Raw genomic sequence first — 18,109 nt, 5'->3', positions numbered from 1 at the left:
ACCTCCACCTCCTGGGTTCAAGTGATTCTCCTGCCTCAGCTTCCTGAGTAGCTGGGATTACAGGCATGCACCACCACGTCTGGCTAATTTTGTATTTTTAGTAGATATGGGGTTTCTCCATGTTGGTCAGTCTGGTCTCGAACTCCTGACCTCAGGTGATCTGCCCGCCTCAGCCTCCCAAAGTGCTGGGATGACAGGCGTGAGCCCCCGCGCCCGGCCTGTTTTGTTTGTTTGTTTGTTTGAAAGTAACTCCCCCTGAACCTCCACCAAAAAAAAAAAAAAAAGAAAAACTAACCTGTGACTCTAAAGTGTCTTGCAGCCGGGTGCGGTGGCTCATGCCTGTCATCCCAGCACTTTGGGAGGCCGAGGTGGGCAGATCACTTGAGGTCCAGAGTTTGAAACGAGCCTGACCAACATGGTGAAACCCTGTCTCTACTAAAAATACAAAAATTAGCCGGGCGTGGTGGTGCACACCTGTAATCCCAGCTACTCGGGAGGCTGAGGCAGGAGAATTGCTTGAGCCCAGGAGGCGGAGGTTGCAGTGAGCAGAGATTGCACTCTAGCCTGGGTGACAGAGCGAGACTGGCTCAAAAAAATAAAATAATAAAGTCTCTTGCCTTTGGAGTCAGGCATGAAATCTTCATCCATGAGTTTTCCACCTGGGCCAAGGCGGGCCACTGACCACCTTCAGCCTGGATGGACGCTGGCCCCCGAGGGTCACCAAGCTTTGCCAGTGCTCTCTGGCCTGTGTGGGGCCTGGCTGAGGGCGAGGGTGACAGGAGTGCACTGTGTCTGGGGCTGAGCAGGACTTGCAGTGCCTGGGCCCTTTGAGCCTGGTGACTCCTGAGTCTGACGCCATCACCTGTGTGGGCCGACGCCAGCACCTTTCACGTTGTGCCCCTGTGTTTGCTGCTGGTCTCCAGGAGTGGCCACTTCTCCACCAAAGACGACTCCAGTCTTCACGCCCATGGCTTCCCCCAGACCCCAGCCCGGCCAGAGAACAAAGTCTCCATTTCCCCTCCCTTGCAGCTGCGGTGGTTGCCACCACATGGAAGGCCCAGAGGAAGGAGGTCTGGAGTGGCCTGGAGTTGCGGCCTCCCCAGGCTACGGCCAGGACCGCCAGGAGGAAGCCCCTTGCAGGCTCTAAGGTTAACACCACCAAACCAAGTCCTGATCCTGACAGGTTGGGTCAGGATGAGGAGGAGCGGTGGTGTCATGCATGGGCACCTGAGGTTCCTGGCTGCTGCGGCACAGAGAGGCCCCCACAGAAGGACTCCACAGGTGCTGGAGCTTGCCCCCTGCATGGACAGCTGCAGCCTGGGCAGGATGTAGGAGCAAAGCTGCAGGCCTGGCCCATCATGGAAACTCAGACCGGCAAGGCATGGAAGGACATCGCCAAGTCCATGTGGGGGAGCCTGGGGACAGTGGGGAGGGGAGACAGCAGGGGGAGCCTGGGGATAGTGGGGAGGACGGAGAGCTGGGGCAGCCTGGGGACATCATGGGGATTGGAAGGGGACTGTGGGGAGGGGAGACAGCAGGGGGAGCCTGGGGATAGTGGGGAGGACGGAGAGCGGGGGGAGCCTGGGGACATCATGGGGAGTGGGAGGGGCGACAGTGGGGAGAGGAGAGAGCTGGGGGAGCCTGGGGAGAGTGGGGAGGAGGGAGAGCTGGGGGAGCCTGGGGACAGGATGGGGAGTTGCTGGGGGGAGGGGTAAGGTGGAGGGAGGGCAGTGCAGGGAGGACAGTGGAAGAGGGAGGCAGTGGTGACAGTGGAGAGGGAAGACAGTGGGGAGGTAGAAGGGAGGAGGGTAGGACAGTCCAGCCCCCATTGGCAGGGGCAGCTGGGGAGAGCAGGCCCCGCCTTTGTGTGCCAGGGCCTGGGCCTGCCTGGTCAAGAGTCCGCACACTCCCAGAGATGGAGCTTCTCAATGTCGCTCTTGCAAGGTGAGCCCACACTCCGCTGGGGGCGACGCAGGGGACCCAGTGGTCCTCCCCGGGAAAAGTGTGCTTTGCCCTGTCACAGAATTTGTGGCAGAAGCCCCTCCCTTGAGCTCAGGCCGCACCGCTGGCCAATGAACACAAGGAGATGCAGCGAGGTCTCTGGAGTCTTACCCCCCTACCCCCGCACCCCTGCAGCAGGGGCAGGGCTTGGCAGCCTTCTTCGAGGTGCCCAGGCCTGGACAGCTATTCCAAAGCCACAGCTGCCCTCCGCATCGTGGGTCCCTTGGTCTGAGGAGCGTCTAAGCTGCAGAGCCCAGTAGACAGAACCTGGTTCCAGCGCCTGACTTTACAGGAGGGGAAACTGAGGCACAAGCACAGTGCTACCCGGCTCCGGGGCCAGCAGGCAGCCGTTTCCCTTCTGTCTCCTGCCCCAGGGATGGACCGCCGCATCTGCCAGCCTTGACTGGAGCCTCCCTGGTGGCTGTTTACTGCACACCTACTATGTGCAGGGTGGTGCAGCTGGCGAGAGTCCCCTCTCCTCTTCCACAGACCGGTAAGGTTCCCCTGAGCCCTACAGCAGACAGGACCTTTGGCTGGAGGTGGATGTGCAGGGCAGGGTCTCTGAGGGGAGACCTCAGACTGCGGACTTGCGGGTGGACGCTCCTCTGTGTTGGGGCCTCCTGTGTCCGGCAGGATGTTGAACAGCATCTGGGGCTTCCAGCCACTGAAGCCCAGGAACAGCCCCTAGCTGTGACAACCCAAAATGCCTCCAGACCTGGCCTCATGCCCCTCGTGGGGGGACAGAACAGCCTGGTGAGGGCAGGGCCCCCCGAGCAGGAGTGGCACCTGTTCCTGCTCAGACCACAGACAGCTGACCTAGCGGTGCCCAAGACTCCCTGCACCCACCGAAGCCACAGGACACAGGCACCATTTGCATCTTACTCTCTTAAGTCAGGTTTCTGGAGATGGCTGTCACAACACTGGAATCAGCCTGTCTACAGCACAGGAGAACGAGGAAGCTGATGTCTTGGGCTGAGAGGGGCAGGTGTTACAGGGTGGGTCTCACAAATCCCAACATGCAGGGCTTCTGAGGGGGCTTCGGGGACCAGCAGGGAGGCGAGACTCAGGCACTCACCCGCAGAGGCCATGGCCTTGGACGCGCAGTGGGGACAGCAGCCTCCAAGTGTCCCCTGGGCCCCAGGCATGAGGGTAGAAGCTTCTGGGGCTCCTGCATATTTCCTGCCTGTCCTCTGGTGAAGGAAAGTCACCTCCAATGGGAAAAGCTGGAGCCAGACTCCCTCTCCCTGCAAGGGTGTCGCCATCCTGCCCGTGAGGTCCCTGGGCCCAGGGCACCTCCCGGGACACCCGAGTGGTGATGCACCACCCTCAGTCCTGGGGCTTAGGACCTCTGGGTGCCCCCGCAGCTCTGTCCTGGAGTCACTTCACAGTCACCACAAATGGGCACCACACCCCGCTTTCCAACGTCCCACATTTCCACACCCAAGCAGCTCCTTGTCCCTGCCAGTCAATGCCCAGTGATGACAACTGTTCTTTTACAAACACCACACATCTTCTAATGCTTTCATGTTAAAAGCAGGAGTGGGTTCACTTAAAGGCCCAGGTAGGGACTTTTTTCATGGAAAACCGATTTCTTGTGACAAGTACTGGAACCTCATTGTAACCATGAGCCCTCACTCCTCATTTTAAGTCTGAGTCTGAGAACTGCAGGCCTCACACAGCTATCAGTTCCAAGTGACCAGAGCTGTAACAGGTCCTGGCTGACCCCAGGAATGTCAGGGACTCTGGGAAGGAAGAAGGAGGGGTGTTTGCCCATAGCCCCGGGGTAGACACCGTGTCCCCAGGGCCAGGCCAGGCCGTCTACTCCATCTCCCTGGGGCAGGTGCACCCTGGGTCACCTGGTAGTGTCCTTTCCAGTCCTCCTGGACACAGTCAGCAGCTGATTCATTCCAGGCACTAGCACGGTGCTGGGGCGTGTCAGGACCCAGGGCCACACCCCTCAGCACTGGGCCACCCCGTCTCCTGCCCCATTGGTACTGTTGAGCTCCGAGGAGCCTGGTGTTGGCGTCCCTCTTCATCAGGGATCCTGGGGACCCTCATGGTTGAGTGGGGTGGGGCTGCTGAGGGCAGTGGAGGCGGGGGGAGCCACCCCTCATTTTGGGGATCACTGCTGCGGTGAGAAGGGGGACTGTGGTCACCAGGTGATGCCCTCTCAACTTCTGCTCAGGACTCTGGGGGCCGTGTTGCCAGGCCTGCGCCTACTGGATGGCATCTCCAGCCCTGCTGGGCTGTGCCCGGGGCTGTGTCTCACTGCAGAGCCAAGAGCCCGGGCAGCCTCTGCAGCTGGCCAAACACAGCCCTGGCACAGCTTTTCTTCTGGCAAACTCCACCAGTGCTTCTTCCAAAGGCGGCTCAGCTTTTCACCAGAACAGCCGAGGGCCACTATTCCTCCCAAGGAATGTGGCAGAGGACAACAAAGCCCAGTGGGGCCTTCCAGGGGCTCCTTGGTGTGGACGGCTGCCTACACTTGTGGGTCCTGTGGCCTCCGGGTGGGAGGTAGGTTGGGAGCATCCAGGGCAGAACAGCTGCTGGGACCGTGCCTCCTGCAAACAGCCTCACGTGACCCCAGCAGCACAGAGGCCATCCTGGAAGAGTGAGGCCATCCTGGAAGAGTGGACACCCAGAGTCTTCTTTTGAAACCAAACACCCTTCAGTCTCAGGGCCCTGCATCCCACAGGAAGACCCACAGTAGGTCTGGGGTACTAGGAAGAGCCTGGCGTTGAATCCCGCATGCTCCGGGTGCAAAGAGCCCATCACCAGTCCCCTCTTGTAGGTGACTGGCAGTGACGGTGGGGATTTGCCTTTGGTGTGGATGACGATTTTGAAAGGGCCTTATTCCAGGATCACAGCCAACGCCAGCAGGTTCTCCCGGGGATCCAGCAGTGGTCCTCCTGGGGCGGCCGCAAGTGCTCCCCCGCAGTCTGGGAGGCACCTGTGCGAGTCCATTCTCAAGCTGCCACCTGGCCTCTCATGGTGGCATCTCACGGAAGCCCAGTCCACGCTCTGGGCGGTGAGCTCCGGTCAAACATGGCCTTGGAAGGGAAGTGAAGAAGAGAGAGGAACATGAAGCACCCCTTTCCATTCTGCAAGCAGACGTCGGTTTTCTCAGGACTCAGCTTGGTGGACACAAAGGGTTTAGAGCTTCGGAAACAGCCACCCGCACGGGGCGCTTCACCTGGCTCTGGTAGGAACAGGCTGGCTGTGTTTTCAGCAAGCTGTGTTCCTGTGTCATCTGGACGGGCTGACCTGGCCTTGGAAGTGCGTTTCTGCAGTCAGCCATCCGCTCGCCGGGGTCCACAGGTGACACCACAGCGTGGTGGCTCTGCACACCCTGAGCCCACTGTCCCTGGGGAGCCCCTGCTCATGGATGGCAAACGGGCTCAGAGGGGATCCTGGACCATGGCGGGGAGCCCAGCTGGCCTGCCTGCGAAGCCAAACGCCCCTTGCAGCCAGAGGCATCTGCCAGGTAGGTGACTGTGTGTGGACATTTTTCCCAAATTGGACAGGAATCCACATCTATGTTGCTCCTGGGACTGAGGGGCACACCTCCACCAGGAGACAGGGAGCCACCCGAGAGCTGCAGGAGTGGCTGCCACAGAGAGAAGCCGGCAGTGCCTGGACCCCCTCTGAACATCCCGTGGGGGCTGGGCGCCAGTGCCTGGACCCGCTCTGGACACCCCGGTGGGGGCTGGGTGCCAGTGCCTGGACCCACTCTGAACATCCCGTGGGGGCTGGGCGCCAGTGCCTGGACCTGCTCTGGACACCCCGGTGGGGGCTGGGCGCCAGTGCCTGGACCCACTCTGAACATCCCGTGGGGGCTGGGCACCAGTGCCTGGACCTGCTCTGGACACCCCGGTGGGGGCTGGGCGCCAGTGCCTGGACCCACTCTGAACATCCCGTGGGGGCTGGGCGCCAGTGCCTGGACCTGCTCTGGACACCCCGGTGGGGGCTGGGCGCCAGTGCCTGGACCCACTCTGAACATCCCGTGGGGGCTGGGCACCAGTGCCTGGACCTGCTCTGGACACCCCGGTGGGGGCTGGGCGCCAGTGCCTGGACCCACTCTGAACATCCCGTGGGGGCTGGGCACCAGTGCCTGGACCTGCTCTGGACACCCCGGTGGGGGCTGGGCGCCAGTGCCTGGACCCACTCTGAACATCCCGTGGGGGCTGGGCACCAGTGCCTGGACCTGCTCTGGACACCCCGGTGGGGGCTGGGCGCCAGTGCCTGGACCCACTCTGAACATCCCGTGGGGGCTGGGCGCCAGTGCCTGGACCCACTCTGAACATCCCATGGGGGCTGGGCACCAGTGCCTGGACCTGCTCTGGACACCCTGGTGGGGGCTGGGCGCCAGGGAACACAGGGGTCCAGCACTCATCTCTCTGCTTCTGTACATGTTGGGAAAATCCCATTGCAGTGTGAGAAAGTGCACACCAGGATGCCATCCCATGCCAAGGGGAGGCTGCAGGAAATGCCGTGCGTGCCATCGAGGGCTTCACTGCGTCTCTGGGAGCAACAGTTGTTCAAGGCAAAGGACTTTTGCCTTTTGAAAGTTTTTTGACAATCTGAAAGACAGCTGTCAGCCAAGCCTCCCTCAGGCACCCCAGAACCTGCTGCTTCCCATGGCAAACTCACCAGTGAGCTCTGGCTCTGGCCTCACAGCCCAGACACCTGGGGGATAAATGAAAATGGTCAGGGCAGCAGCGGTGGGGGGGTCCCTAAAGCCCCTGGTGTTCCTGAGCTCTCAGCAGCCCCCTAAACGCTCTGCTTGGAAGTCTTCCCGAGGATCCCAACTCCAGGCCGGGAAAGCACTCAGAGATGAGGGGCTCCCCAGGCCGCATGGGTTTTGAGGAAGATCCTCTTAAAGGGGTAAGTGCCTGGGAAACACTTAAAATGCTGCAACCTGGCTCTGGGGTGCCTCCGAGGCCTGGCCAGCCAGCAGTGGCATCACGGCCACGGAAGATGTTTCTGGGATGACTGAGATTGGCCACAAATGGGAGAGCCAGGGGCAGCCCACAGGAGCTGCCCCTACTCCGTGGCCACTGTGCCTGCACTCCATTGACTGCCACCCTTGGGGGGGATCTGGGACGAGTCCCCCCCCGCCCCCGTCCCCGTCATCATGACCATCACCGCAGCCAACGTTTGGGGCTTCCTGTGCTACTGCGTTCTGCTGCTGTGTCTTATGTGGCTAAAACACAGACCTCTGGGCTCTGTCGCGGAGCTGGTCAGAGTCACAGACCCACAGCGCGAGTGTGTTCAAGGCAGCCTCAGTGGCTTCCCTGGAAATGATCACCGCCCAGCCTCTACATGCAGAAGCCACTCTTCCCACCTGACCTGCAGGGCAGACTTCACAGCGCGTCAGGAATGTCAGAGATGCTGGGTTTCAAAACCACTTCGTGGGAGAGCTCGATTTGCTAAGGCTCATGAGTGTTGATGCTACCACAGCAAAGTTTCAAGCTAAATCAGTATCAGTGAGGGAAGTTAAAGCAGGCAAATGTTCACACCAACGGAACGAACATTAACATCCACAATATGGGGCTGTCTCTACCTGCATAGCTGCGGCGGAGCCATCGGTCCCTGCACACCCAGCCTATGGCCACCGCCACGGCCACAAGCAGGCACAGGACACCCAGGACGCTCCACGTGACCTCGGTCTTCTCGCGGGTACGGACTGGATTCTCTGTGATCTTGTCTCTCTCTCCGATGTTGTTTCCTATAAGAAAGAGGTAAAAAACCCGACTTAAAGGATCTTAGAGGAAAGGGGTCTTTGTTTTCATCCTTGAGTAGAAAGTATTGCAGGGAAGTATTTATTCCAGAGAACTTTCCTGACATGATTTTGAGGTTTTAAAAACACCAGGCTGATGAGAGGAGGGTTTTCTCCTGCAGAGGGGCTTCATTTTCTGCAGGGATCTTGTTCCTCCCGTCCTACGTGGGAGAGGCGATAACCCCAACCACAGCCAGGGGACCACAGGGCTGGGTGTGACAGGAAGCACAGGTTCTTACTGGATTTTTAAAAATCAAGGTGAGGCCAGGCGCAGTGGCTCACGCCTGTAATCCCAGCACTTTGGGAAGCCAAGGCAGGCTGATCACCTGAGGTCAGGAGTTTGAGACACGCCTGGCCGACATGGAGAAACCCCATCTCTACTAAAAATACAAAATTAGCCAGGCATGGTGGCGAGTGCCTGTAGTCCCAGCTACTCTGGAGGCTGAGGCAGGGGAATCACTTGAACCTGAGAGGTGGAGGTTGCGGTGAACTGAGATTGGGCCACTGCACTCCAGCCTGGGCGATAAGAGTGAAACTCCATCTCAAAAAAAAAAAAAAAAAAGAAAGAAAGAAAGAAAGAAAAAATCAAGGTGAAAGTCACATAGCATAAAATTAACCATTTCATTTTATTTATCTAGTTTTTGAGACAGGATCTTGCTCTGTTGCCCAGGCTGAAGTGCAGTGGTGTATTCATAAGTCACTGCAGCCTTGACCTCCTGGGCTCAGTCAGTCCTCCCACCTCGGCCTCCCAAGTAGCTAGGACTACAGGCGTGCACCACCAGGCCTGGCTAATTTTTTTTTTTTTTTTTTGTAGAGATGAGTTTTCACTATATTGCCCTGGTTGATCTCAGGGCTCAAGTAATCCTCTTGCCTCAGCCTCCTAAGTAGCTGTAACTACAGGTGTGCACCACCGTGCCCAGCCAAAATGAGCCACTTTAAGCTTTTTAAAATTTATTTTTATTTATTTATTTATTTATTTATTTATTTTAGACAGAGTCTTGCTGTGTCGCCCAGTCTGAAGTGCAGTGGCGCAGTCTTGGCTCACTGCAGCCTCCGCCTCCCAGGTTCCAGCGATTTTCCTGCCTCAGCCCCCCGGGTAGCTGGGATTACAGGCACACGCCACCACATCTGGCTAATTTTTGTATTTTTATTAGAGACAGGGTTTTGCCATGCTGTCTAGGCTGGTCTCAAACTCCTGACCTCAGATGGTCCACCCACCTCGGCCTCCCAAAGTGCTGGGATTAAGTGTGAGCCACTGCGCCCAGCCCAAAATGAACCATTTTAAAGTGAACAATTCAGGGTGCCAGTGCAATCATAACTGCCACCTAATTCCAGAACCTGTAACCCTCGAAAGGAAACCGTGTCCGTGAGCAGTCACTGCTGCCTCTTTCCCGTCCTCTGCTATCCTTCTGGGCAGTTCATCGGCGAGAATGGTAGTGTCCATTTCACGGACACGTGAGCCCCTGTGCCAGCAGCAAGAAGGACCAGATCCAAATGAGGGGGTCCCAGAACAGCCAGGGCCTCTAATTTTCCTCTTAAATTTTTTTTTCATTTAGTGCTTTATAGCACTCCCTTAAAATTTCACTTTTTTTTTTTTTTTTGAGACGGAGTCTCGCTCTGTTGCACAGGCTGGAGTGCAGTGGCCGGATCTCAGCTCACTGCAAGCTCCACCTCCCCGGTTTACCATTCTCCTGCCTAGCCTCCCGAGTAGCTGGGACTACAGGCGCCCGCCAACCTCGCCCTGGCTAGATTTGATTTTTAGTAGAGACGGGGTTCACCATGTTAGCCAGGATGGTCCTCGATCTCCTGACTCGTGATCCGCCGTCTCGGCCTCCCAAAGTGGCGGGATTACAGGCTTGAGCCACGCGCCTGCAAATTTCACTTTTTTTTTTTTTTTTTGAGAGGCAATCTGCGTTCTGTCCCCCTGGCTGGAGTGCAGTGGGCGCGATCTTGGCTCACTGCAAGCTCCACCTCCCCGGGTTCACCCATTCTCCTGCCTCAGCCTCCCGAAGTAGCCTGGGACCTACAGGCCCCACCACCGCGCCCGGCTAGTTTTTTGTATTTTTTAGTAGAGACATGGTTTCACCGTGGTTCAATCTTCCCTGAACCTCGTGATCCGCCGCCCTCGGCCTCCCAAAGTGCTGGGATTACAGGCGTGAGCCCACCGCGCGGCCTTAAATTTCACCTTTTAAAACTCTAGTTTGGGTGTGGTGGCTCACACCTGTAATCCCAGCACTTTGAGAGGCTTAGGCAGGAGCCTTGCTTGTGTCCAGGAGTTTGAATCCAGCCTGGGCAACATAGTGAGGCCCCATCGCTACAAATAATCAAACATCAGCCAGGCGAGGTGGCATGTGCCTGTAGTCCCAGATACCCAGGAGGCTGAGGCAGGAGAATTGCTGTCCTCCTGCCCCTGGAAGCCTCCAGTTTGCTTTCTGTGTCGGTGGCTCACCCTATTCTGGACACTTTGCATGAACAGAGTCCCACAGGCTTGTCCTCAGGTGTCTGGCTCTGTCACTCGCACAATGGCCTTGAGGTTCTCCATTCCACAGTGTGCACCAGGACAGCTGCTTCCTCGCTTTTTCAAGCTAATTCTCCCCGCACGCATGGATCACTTTTGGTGCATCGGTCCACCCACGAGGAACACTTGGGTGGTTCCTGCCTTCTGGCTGCCATGAACACTCACGGACAAGCATTTGTGTGAGTCCCTGTTTTGCATCCTCTTGGCGATAACCCTAGGAGAGAACTGCTGCGTCCTACACTGTCTCCACGCTTAGCTTTTTGGGGAACTGCCACACCGTTCCCCACGGCAGCTGCACCTTTCTGCTTTCCCACCGTGATGCATAAAGGCACCAGTGCCTCTGGTCTCTGTGTGCAATGACTTTGCCCCTCCGAGAGCCATCCGCACTGGCAAACAAGCAGCAGCATCCCCTGGGAGCGTGTTCTGAATGCCTGGCACGTCTCCAAACACACCTGAAGAAACCACCTGGACGGCGCTCAACCTTGAACCTCTGAAGCTTTTAGACACTGTCCTGATGCCAGGTGCCAGCCCAGAGCTTCAGGTCCAATGCGTCTGGGCACGGGGGTTTTCATAGGCTGCCCAGATGACCCCACCGTGTAGCTGGGGTTGAGACGACGGCCCTGGGAGAACCTTCTGCTGCCACCTGGGCTGTTCTGCGGGGAGTGTGCTGGCTGGAAGGCAGCGATCAGAGGCCGCTTTGGGAGCAGCCCCTCATCCTGCTGCACGCAGCTCACAGACTCTGAATGTTGAGTCACAAGGGCTGAGCCCTGATTTCAAGGAGAATGTCCGGCTCTGCCGGGTTCCTGGCGGCCAGGCTGGGGTTCGAGGGTGTGCACCTGTGCAGGCTTCTGGGGTTGAGTTCAGAAAGGCCGGCAGGAGGTGCAATGCTTGTGGTCACTGTCTGGAATTCTTAATGCTTCCAAAACAAGGAGCCCTGCATTCTTGCTCTGTGCGGGGCCACATGGTGAGTCCCGCTGGCAGCCGCTTTCCTGTAGCCAGCAGGGCCCCAGGACCCCTCCTCGATCATCTCCTGCCTCCACCTTCTGCCTCTCATCCTGACACAGGAGATGGGGACACAAATGGGGAGGGCCTGTGGCCTCTAGGAAGGAGTCCCCGCAGAGGAACCCCTTCCACAGGGCACCCCTTCCACAGGGAGGGGCTGGGCACCCTTTCCACAGGGAGGGGCTGGGCCAGCAGTCATGCCCAGTGGGATTCCCATGTCTGGGGGCTTCAGTCTTCTCAGGGGACACATGCCCAAGAGGCAGGGAGCTTGGGTGGGGCTGCACAGGTGTGGGCTTCCGTCCTGGGCTGCGGCTGCCCAGTCCTGCGGCTTCTGAAGTGTTCCCCAGCCTCAGAGTTCAGCCCTCATCTGTAAAGTAGGTTTAACAAAACTGACTCCAGGTGAAGAAAATGGAGGAATGTGCACTGGGCACGGCGCCCATTCCTGTTCCTGGAGACCACAGTGGTTCTGTGTGGCGTGTGCCTCCCGCCTCCTCTGCCTTCCAACCACCTTTCGGGTGCTGAGCCGGGTTGAAGGGACTTTTTGTCTCCTGCCTCAGAGGCTCTCCTAAGCCGCCCTGGCCCCACTGTCTTGGGCTGCGCTCAGCTCAGCACGCAGGCACCAGGACCCTACCTGTTTGGCTGCCGACAGTCAGGTTCTGCCTCAGAAGCACGTTCTCTATGCAGCAGCCAATGTTCACGCTGGGGGTCCGTGCGATCCTCAGCACACTGACCACGTCGTACAAGCCCCGCGTGTTCAAGAAGACAGTGTCATTCTGCAGAGCCTGGTCCAGCAGGCTGTTGTCTGTCTTGTTGATCCAGTACACGTTGGGCCTGGGGTAGCCGTTGATGGATGTACACGTGAAGGTGAGCTCATCCTGGGAGGGGCTGTGGGGGGTGCTGACAACAGGCACGCTGAAGTTTGCTGCAGGGGAGGGAAACAGGTCGTGAGAAATGCCAGGCCCTGCTGGTCAAGAAGCAGAGGGTACACAGTGCCAAGGCTGGGTCAGAGGGGAGGCGGCCCACTGTGCCCCAACATGGGTGACAGGCCAGGACCAGGGCTATGGTCTGAGCAGCAGGCTCGGCCCGGTCCTGCCCAAGAGTCATCCCCCAAGCCAGTCCCAGTAGCCAGGCACCGCTGACCCTGGCAGGCAGTGACTGGCACCCACAGACCCCCTACTCCACGGCCGCTGGCTGTGCCAGGACCCCCTCGTTTACATCTGGTCTTCCTCGCTGCTGACGCAGGGGCTCGCAGTCCATCTGAAATGGACACGGCTGTTCTCCCTGATGAACTGCCCAGAGCTCCTTGGTTGCCTCTAATTTTTCTCTTAAATTTCGTTCTCATTTAGTGCTTTATAGCACTCCGTTCAAATTTCACTTTTAAAACTCTAGTTTGGGCGTGGTGGCTCGTGTCTGTAATCCCAGCACTTTAGGAGGGTGAGGCAGGAGGATCACTTGTGTCCAGGAATTTGAGACCAGCCTGGGCAACATAGTGAGACCCCATTTCTACAAAAAATCGAAAATTAGCCAGGCGAGGTGGCATGTGCCTGTAGTCCCAGATACTCAGGAGGCTGAGGCAGGAGAATTGCTTGAGCTCAGGAAGTCAAAGCTGCAGCATGATCGTGCTACTGCACTCCAGCCTGGGCAACAGTGAGACCCTGTCTCAAAAAACAAACCAACTGGCCAGGCGCAGTGGTTCATGTCTGTAATGCCAGCACTTTGGGAGGCCGAGGTGGGCAGATCACGAGGCCAGGAGTTTGAGACCAGCTTGGCCAACATGGTGAAATCCTGTCTCTACTAAAAATATAAAAATTAGCTGGGTGTGGTGGCGGCGCCTGTAGTCCCAGCTACTCAGGAGGCTGTGGAGGAGAATTGCTTGAACCCAGGAGGCGGAGGTTGCGGTGAGCCGAGATCGCGCCACTGCACTCCAGCCTGGGTGACAGAGCGAGACTCCGTCTCTAAATAAGTAAATAAATAAATAAATAAATAAATAAATGAAATAAAAGCTGGCCGGGCGCGGTGGCTCAAGCCTGTAATCCCAGCACTTTGGGAGGCCGAGACGGGCGGATCACGAGGTCAGGAGAGCGAGACCATCCTGGTTAACACAGTGAAACCCCGTCTCTACTAAAAAATACAAAATCTAGCCGGGCGAGGTGGCGGGCGCCTGTAGTCCCAGCTACTCGGGAGACTGAGGCAGGAGAATGGCGTAAACCCGGGAGGCGGAGCTTGCAGTGAGCCCGGATCCGGCCACTGCACTCCAGCCTGGGCAAAAGAGCGAGACTCCATCTCAAAAAATAAATAAATAAATAATTTAAAAAAAAAATAAATAAAAACAAAAACTAACTCAAAAGAGGCAAAGACAGCAAGGGTAGGAACTCTTCCGGGAAACCAAGCAGCCGCAGGTCACGCACTAAGGATTTTTCAGCTGTTTAGTTTCCCTCGAAGTTAGACAGAAGCCTGATAACACAGAGGAGAATTTTCTTCACTGGAAGAAACAGTGAAGGAGCCAGGGAGGGGGTTTCAGGAATACTTTTCCAAGACGCAAGGCTGGGATGGACCCAGCTCTCTCCGCCTCGACGGTCCTACCTGCCACATGCAGTGTGACCACAACGCTCAGCACCTCCTGGAATCCCAGGGACTGGCTCAACACCAGGCAATGAAACTTCTGCTCATCCTGGGGGGTGACGTTGAACAAGCGCAGGGAGAAGTCGCCCTGCCGCATGCCGGCTGGTGACATCAGGGCCCGGTTCCGGTAGTGGCTGTCCACGTTGTCCAAGGAGCTGTTTTGCGGGATGTGGTAAGTCACCACGGTTTTCGACTCACTGGTTTGCCAGTATACATAAACGTCATTTAAATCAAAATGGCTTCCTTCGGGGCAAGCGCAGCTGAGCTCCACGTCGCTGCCCACCATCGCTCTGACTTCCTTCTCCTGAGGATCTGCAATGACCCAACAGGTGTAAAATCTGTTTTCTGAGGCTGATGCCCAGGCCATGAAGCTACTCTACAGGGCAGGCTTTGGGTTTCAAGCCTCAAACACCAACTGTGGCTCAGAGTTTATTAACAAGGCACATGTAGGAATGCAGTCAAACTTGAAAAACGCGGACATTTCATGGTGAGGTCCGTATCAGCCTTTGGCTTTGATGACACACTCCTGTTATGTAAGAAGCTGCCATGGGGAGGAGCGGCTGGATGTGGCCCAGCTGCTCAGTGTTATTTGCGTTACTCAGCACTATTTTTACTACTTCTTGGGAGTCTATAATTAATGTAAAATAAAAGTTCTTTAAAATCAGGCATTTAAGGGAAAACAATTTCTCAGCAATTACGTTATCATGCTGCTCACTCTTGCATCAGGAAAGGTCTCATAAATGTAACAGCCACAGGGTGGCTTTACTGTTTGTGCAGCCGCGTAAATGCCTGTGGGAAAATCTTTTTTTTTTGAGACGGAATTTTGCTCATTGCCCAGGCTGGAGTGCAATGGCACGATTTTGGCTCACTGCAACCCCTGACTCTGGGATTCAAGGAATTCTCCTGCCTCAGCCTCCCAAGTTGCTGGGATTACAGGTGCCCGCCACCACGCCCAGCTAATTTTTTGTATTTTTAGTAGAGATGGGGCTTCACTATGTTGGCCAGGCTGGTCTCGAACTCCTGACCTCAGGCAATCCACCTGCCTCGGCCTCCCAAGGTGCTGGGATTATAGGAGTGAGCCACTGCACCCAGCACCTGCAGGGAAATCTGTGTGTGTCCCCTGCCCCCAAAGCCCTCTGGGCTGGAAGGCCTGGCAAGGTTTTGGGTTTGTGCTGCGGTGCCTCGTCCCTATTCCTGGCTCTTCCAGGGGCTGGTGGCCCTTAGGGCTCAGCAGGGCTGCTGCCTGGGACACGGAGACCAGGGGACTCAGGAAGCCCTGGCTCAGAGGAACTGCATTCTGCCCGCAACGAACACGAAATCAAAAAAGAACTCCGGAGTTTGCAGAAGTGTTTCCCTTTAAGGAAACGCTTCTATCCTGTGCAGCAACCTAGGTTTAGGGCCCACCTTTCTCCAAAGGGCCACTTGAGAAGCAAGAAGGGGCCTGGGGAGGCTGCTCCCAGCGCCCTGTAGCCGGCAGTCCGCACAGTCGGACGGCCTATCTCTGAGCGGGGCGCTCGCACCCATGGCAAAGCACCCCCTGAACTTACCGGCTCGAAGGCTGCTGAAGAGCAGGAGGAGCAGTCCAGGACTGGAAAAAACAACCAGAAAGGCAGGTGAGGCGGGGCCGCCGGTGAGTTACCTACATCTTCCAAACAGGAGCAAGATGGTTCCCACGGGCAGGAGGCTGTTACGCCCATCACAGAAATGTGAAGGCAGAGCCAGGAGCCTGCCTGCCTCTGCTCTCCATGGGAATTCGGGGTCCGGGGCCAGGACCACAACCCCTTGGCTGAAGGCAGAGCCAGGAGCCTGCCTGCCTCTGCTCTCCATGGGAATTCAGGGTCCAGGGCCAGGACCACCATCCCCCTGCCCAGCACAGCAAGTCTGAGGGGCCGGCAGCCTCTCGCCACCCTCTAGCGCTTGTGGTGATAAATCCCTGGAAACACAATGATGCTGGCGTGAGGATGAAGGGGAGCGAGGGACGCCACCGAGGCTGGTCTAACCTTCCTGGGGACAGATGCCAAGAAATTATAGAAAATCAGAGAAAAAAAAAAAAAGCTTTCAGGGCACATATAGCAGGAGCGTCACTTAAAATGCTGGGGAGACTAAGAACATCGGGCATGTCTGTGACAGGGTCAGGTGAGTGACGGGATAGCCCTGTGGGGAATGCGGATCATTTTGAAACCAAACCTGAGCTCCTCCTGTTTCAGATCCTGCTGCAGCTGGTGCCCCTGCCTTGGGCAGCAAATTCCCCTCATGACTACAATGCTCCTGGCCATCTTGGGTCTGGAAGCCTTTGTACCGTGCACACCATAGGCTCACCACCTCCACCTGCCAGCCCCCAGGATGCCTTCCCCAGGTGGAGGCCCTTAGTGGTTGGGTCCACTTTGGTTGCAGTGCTTACCCCAGCCCCCAAAACCATCAGTTTCTGTGACCAGTTCCCCACAAAGTGGGAGTCCCCGGAGCAGGGATATCTCCTCTGATGTCCCTGCACCTCCAAGGTCTGGGAGACGCTTATCCCTCTTCTCTGTAGCCTCTGCCTGGGAAATCTCGGGGGCTTTGTAAGCCAAAGGCTGGTCTCGTGGGAACCTCCCAGTGGGCTATCCCTGAGCCCTGGAGCCACAGAAACTCCTGCCCCACCCATGGTGACCGTCATCTGAGTCTGCATGGAGGTGTGTCTGTGCCAAGTGAGCACATGTGCACCAAAGCCAGCCACGGGTCACCAGGGGCTCTTGAAGCCTGCAGGCGGCCCTTCCTCTCTCTCCCATTCCTCCTGTTGCGGCCACCATTCTGGCTTGCAAGATGGCTGTAATGGCCTCCAGTAAGCCCCCTGAATCCACCTGGACCTCCTTGCCTCCAACCTCAGCCCCTTCAGGCATCTCCCCAGAGCCACCATCTAAAGGACAGCTGTGAGAACCCCTCTGTGTCCCCATTTGTCTCCCACAGGGCCTGCGTTCATCACCGGCCAACAAGGCCCGTCCTGTCTATGGAGGCCTCCTCAGGACACCTAGGGGCTTCCTGGGCCGGGGTGTGCCTGCTCTAGGCTCCTGGCTTGTCCCCTCCCTGGGTGCTGCCTACCCAGGGCCTCTGTGTCCTCTCCTTGGACCCTAAGCACCCCTGCATCTAACCTACCCCCCACCCCGTGTTTTCATCAAGACCCAGCACAGACAGGGTAGGCTACTTGAAGGTGTGAGTGGCGGAGGGCTAAGACATTTGGGAGGGCTATGACATTCAGGGGCTTTTAAATTCTTTATTTCTAGGGCAGGATCATAACTGCGTACATTTCTAACGGTGAGGGGTACTGGGGAGTTTGACACCGGTGTGGCCAGGCTCTGGGCTGTACGGGAGGCATCCTTGAGGTCAGGGGCCTCACAGGTTCACCCAGGGGAGCACGGGCTGCGGACCCTACAACGTGGGTTGCCAAGAGCATATTTTCACAAAAATTCAGGAGGAAGCTGTCACTCCTGATTCAGGCAGCCCTGCCTTCCTCGGTGCAGATCCGCTGCCAGGCGGCGGGGAATCCCACCTGTGTGGGGGAGGGCGTGTCGCCAGACCGTGGGCACCAGCTGGCCTTGGAGAGAGCTCGGCCGGTCACCTCCCTCCTTCTCCCTTCTAGGAAATCAGCGGTGCCAGGGAGTGGAAGGGGCAGCGCCCATACCCAGGCGTGCAGGGTGCGCCCGCCTTCCCTCGTTTCGGCGTTCGCGGTCCCCTTCCCTGGCAGGGACCCCGCCCCCGAGACCGCCCCCGCACGGCTGCGCGTCCTCCAGTGGATGCGGGTGCCGGGCCCTGCCGCCCGCTGCCGTCCACGCCCCGCCGGCAGCCCCGGCGCCTCCGCTGCCCGCTCTCGGACCCGCATGGCCCCGCGGCGCCTCCAGGCGGCCCCGAGGCCGCGTCGAGCCGAGCTTGGGGCACGCCGAGGGCCGAGCCATCCCGCCCACAGACCGCGGCGCCTGCGCTCCTTCCCCGGCTCACCTGCCCAGCCGCATGGTGCGGGCGGAGACCTCTGGCCGCGGAGACCTCGGGGCGCAGAGAACTTGGGCCGCGGGAGACCTCGGAGAGGAGCAACCTCGGGGCGCGGGAGATCAGCTTTAACTGCGCTCCCGCCGCGCCCGAGACTCTGAGCGCCCAGCGCGCCGCGGGCGGGAGGCGGCCGTGTCCCCGCCCCGTCCCCGCCCCGCCCCCGGCCTGGT

At 58.0% G+C, this 18,109-nt stretch overlaps 1 protein-coding gene across 2 annotated transcripts; it reads right to left on the bottom strand.

The window, feature by feature from the left end:
• Nucleotides 1-2,861: 2,861 nt before the first annotated feature.
• Nucleotides 2,862-18,076, bottom strand: ICOSLG (inducible T cell costimulator ligand). Of its 2 annotated transcripts, XM_017888767.1 has the most exons (7): nt 17,892-18,076; nt 15,470-15,510; nt 13,884-14,234; nt 11,932-12,222; nt 7,565-7,729; nt 6,652-6,687; nt 2,862-5,051 (listed from the first exon to the last, which is right to left on the bottom strand). In XM_017888767.1, the coding sequence occupies exons 1-7, from the start codon at nt 17,903-17,905 to the stop codon at nt 5,041-5,043; spliced, it is 909 nt and encodes a 302-aa protein (XP_017744256.1). In that variant the 5' UTR covers nt 17,906-18,076; the 3' UTR covers nt 2,862-5,040. The 2 variants fall into 2 exon arrangements, with proteins under 2 accessions (XP_017744256.1, XP_017744257.1); XM_017888768.1 differs by lacking the exon at nt 6,652-6,687.
• Between the last annotated feature and the right edge of the window lie 33 nt (nt 18,077-18,109).

This window comes from Rhinopithecus bieti, unplaced genomic scaffold, assembly GCF_001698545.2.
Source record: "Rhinopithecus bieti isolate Rb0 unplaced genomic scaffold, ASM169854v2 scaffold_18153, whole genome shotgun sequence".
NCBI lineage: Eukaryota > Metazoa > Chordata > Mammalia > Primates > Cercopithecidae > Rhinopithecus > Rhinopithecus bieti.
The sequence above is the reverse complement of the archived record's forward strand: the minus strand, read 5'-3'. Positions and strand labels throughout refer to the sequence as shown.

What these genes read in the sequence shown, in the direction of transcription:
- ICOSLG (XM_017888767.1), bottom strand. An exon ending in CTTCAGCAGCCTTCGAGCCG is followed by an intron (nt 14,235 to 15,469) that starts GTAAGTTCAGGG and finishes GGGTCATTGCAG; the next exon opens with ATCCTCAGGAGAAGGAAGTC. An exon ending in GGTCACACTGCATGTGGCAG is followed by an intron (nt 12,223 to 13,883) that starts GTAGGACCGTCG and finishes CCTCCCCTGCAG; the next exon opens with CAAACTTCAGCGTGCCTGTT.